The sequence below is a fragment of the Austrofundulus limnaeus genome, unplaced genomic scaffold, assembly GCF_001266775.1.
Source record: "Austrofundulus limnaeus strain Quisiro unplaced genomic scaffold, Austrofundulus_limnaeus-1.0 Scaffold47, whole genome shotgun sequence".
Lineage (NCBI taxonomy): Eukaryota > Metazoa > Chordata > Actinopteri > Cyprinodontiformes > Rivulidae > Austrofundulus > Austrofundulus limnaeus.
The window spans coordinates 2334611-2336214 of record NW_013952449.1 but is presented as its reverse complement, the minus strand read 5'-3'; the positions used below and the strand labels follow the sequence as shown (position 1 = coordinate 2336214).

Genomic DNA, 1604 nt, shown 5'->3' with positions numbered 1-1604 from the left:
GTGTGTGTGTGTGTGTGTGTGTGTGTGTGTGTGTGTGTGTGTGTGTGTTAGAGCTCCAACACAAATCAGGATTGGGTCATTACATCCTGAAATGTATGGAGTGAGCGTCTGATTCCTCTGTGCAGCTTCTGCCAGTAGAACTAACCCTCCGACAGGCCAGCAGATGGTCTTCCTCAGGATCCGGCTCCTGGGGGGTATGGATGCTGACAGAAAACAGCCAAGATTAGACCGAGCAGAGCTTTTCTCAAGGTGCTTCTGCTGCCAGATGGCAGAAAAAAAGATTTTTGACCCACAGCACAAAATAAGTCAGGTGGAAGGGCAGAGCCCTGAGATATTTAAAAATAAACACACTGCTCCAACAGTATGTGTTGGAAATGACCCAGCTTCAATCACACTACATTTTAGCTCAATAAAACTGACTGAATTGTAGCAATTTGTGCGTTTGCTGTGGCAGCCATCTTGGATTAGTTAAAATGTTAGTTAAAATGTTATTCAGTTGTACACCCAATGATATTTTCCAGAGAGTTTAATTAAAACAGAACAAATGATTATTTTGCTTGTTGGTCACCCTCCATTCCAGTAGGCGGCGCTAACGCCATTTCCTGTCAGGTTCCTACGACGAACATTTGAACCGCAGAAGAAGAAAATGTAAACAGTAAACTGCGGGTCGTTGTCCTCCTGCATAGACCTATTTCAACATGTCTGGACTGAAGTTCTGTGCGAACCTTTCCTGGCTCTTCACCGAGCTGCCGGACTTCAGCCAGAGGATCTCCGCGGCCGCTGCTGCTGGCTTTCAGGCTGTGGAAGCCGGCTGGCTTTACGACTCCGACCTGGCGGAGCTCCAGAGAGCCAGAGAGGCTGCAGGAGTGGAGCTGGTCCTCATCAACACCCCGCCTGGTACAGTACAGGGTTTTAACACCCAGAGTAGTGGTTTTGACTCTGTCTGTTAGCAAAATATCCAGTGAAGCGCTGCACAGGTTTTAAAGAAACTCCTAGAAAAGTTATCATTAGCTGAACACCTACAACTGAGTAACTTTTGGAGTCAACCCAATCAAAGATGGCCGCCACAGCTGAGTGACATCAAACATAATTAGTAATTCCGTCATATTTACAGATATTGACCTGCAATTTAGTCTGGTAGTAGCTGAGACTGATCTTAACTCACATTTTGAGTGCTAACAAACTGGGCAAGATAATTTGTTTTAAAGTTTGCGTTTTACTCTTGGAAGTCAGCTGTTAGCAAAATATCTCATCAACCACTGGACAGAATGAAACCTTCAGAAAGTGATCTGTTGATGTGCATGATTTACACTGAGTCAGTATGATTCAGGCTGGCCACCACAATACTAGAAATGACTCAGTCAGTTTCACAGATATGAAGCTAAACTCTGTTGCGGTAGCTGAGAGTCATTCACAGCACACTCTGAGCAGTGTTTCCCCTAGGAAACTGGTCTTGGGAGGGAGGGGGCTACTTGTTTTATAAAAACATAAATTTACGTGACTCACCTGCAATTATGGAAATAAATTTACACATACATGAATATTTAATTGCCTAACTACATCCTAAAGTTAAGGACTCCTCATGATAATTATCAATAAAATGA

General features: G+C 43.8%; 1 protein-coding gene across 1 annotated transcript in view; it reads left to right on the top strand.

Annotated features, from left to right (window-relative positions):
- Nucleotides 1–633: 633 nt before the first annotated feature.
- hyi (hydroxypyruvate isomerase) overlaps nucleotides 634–1604 on the top strand; it is an 11176-nt gene continuing 10205 nt past the window's right edge. The window contains exon 1 of the mRNA XM_014008077.1: nucleotides 634–897. Coding sequence (XP_013863531.1) covers nucleotides 699–897 — 199 coding nt within the window. The 5' untranslated portion in view covers nucleotides 634–698. The remainder of the gene's footprint in view (nucleotides 898–1604) is intronic.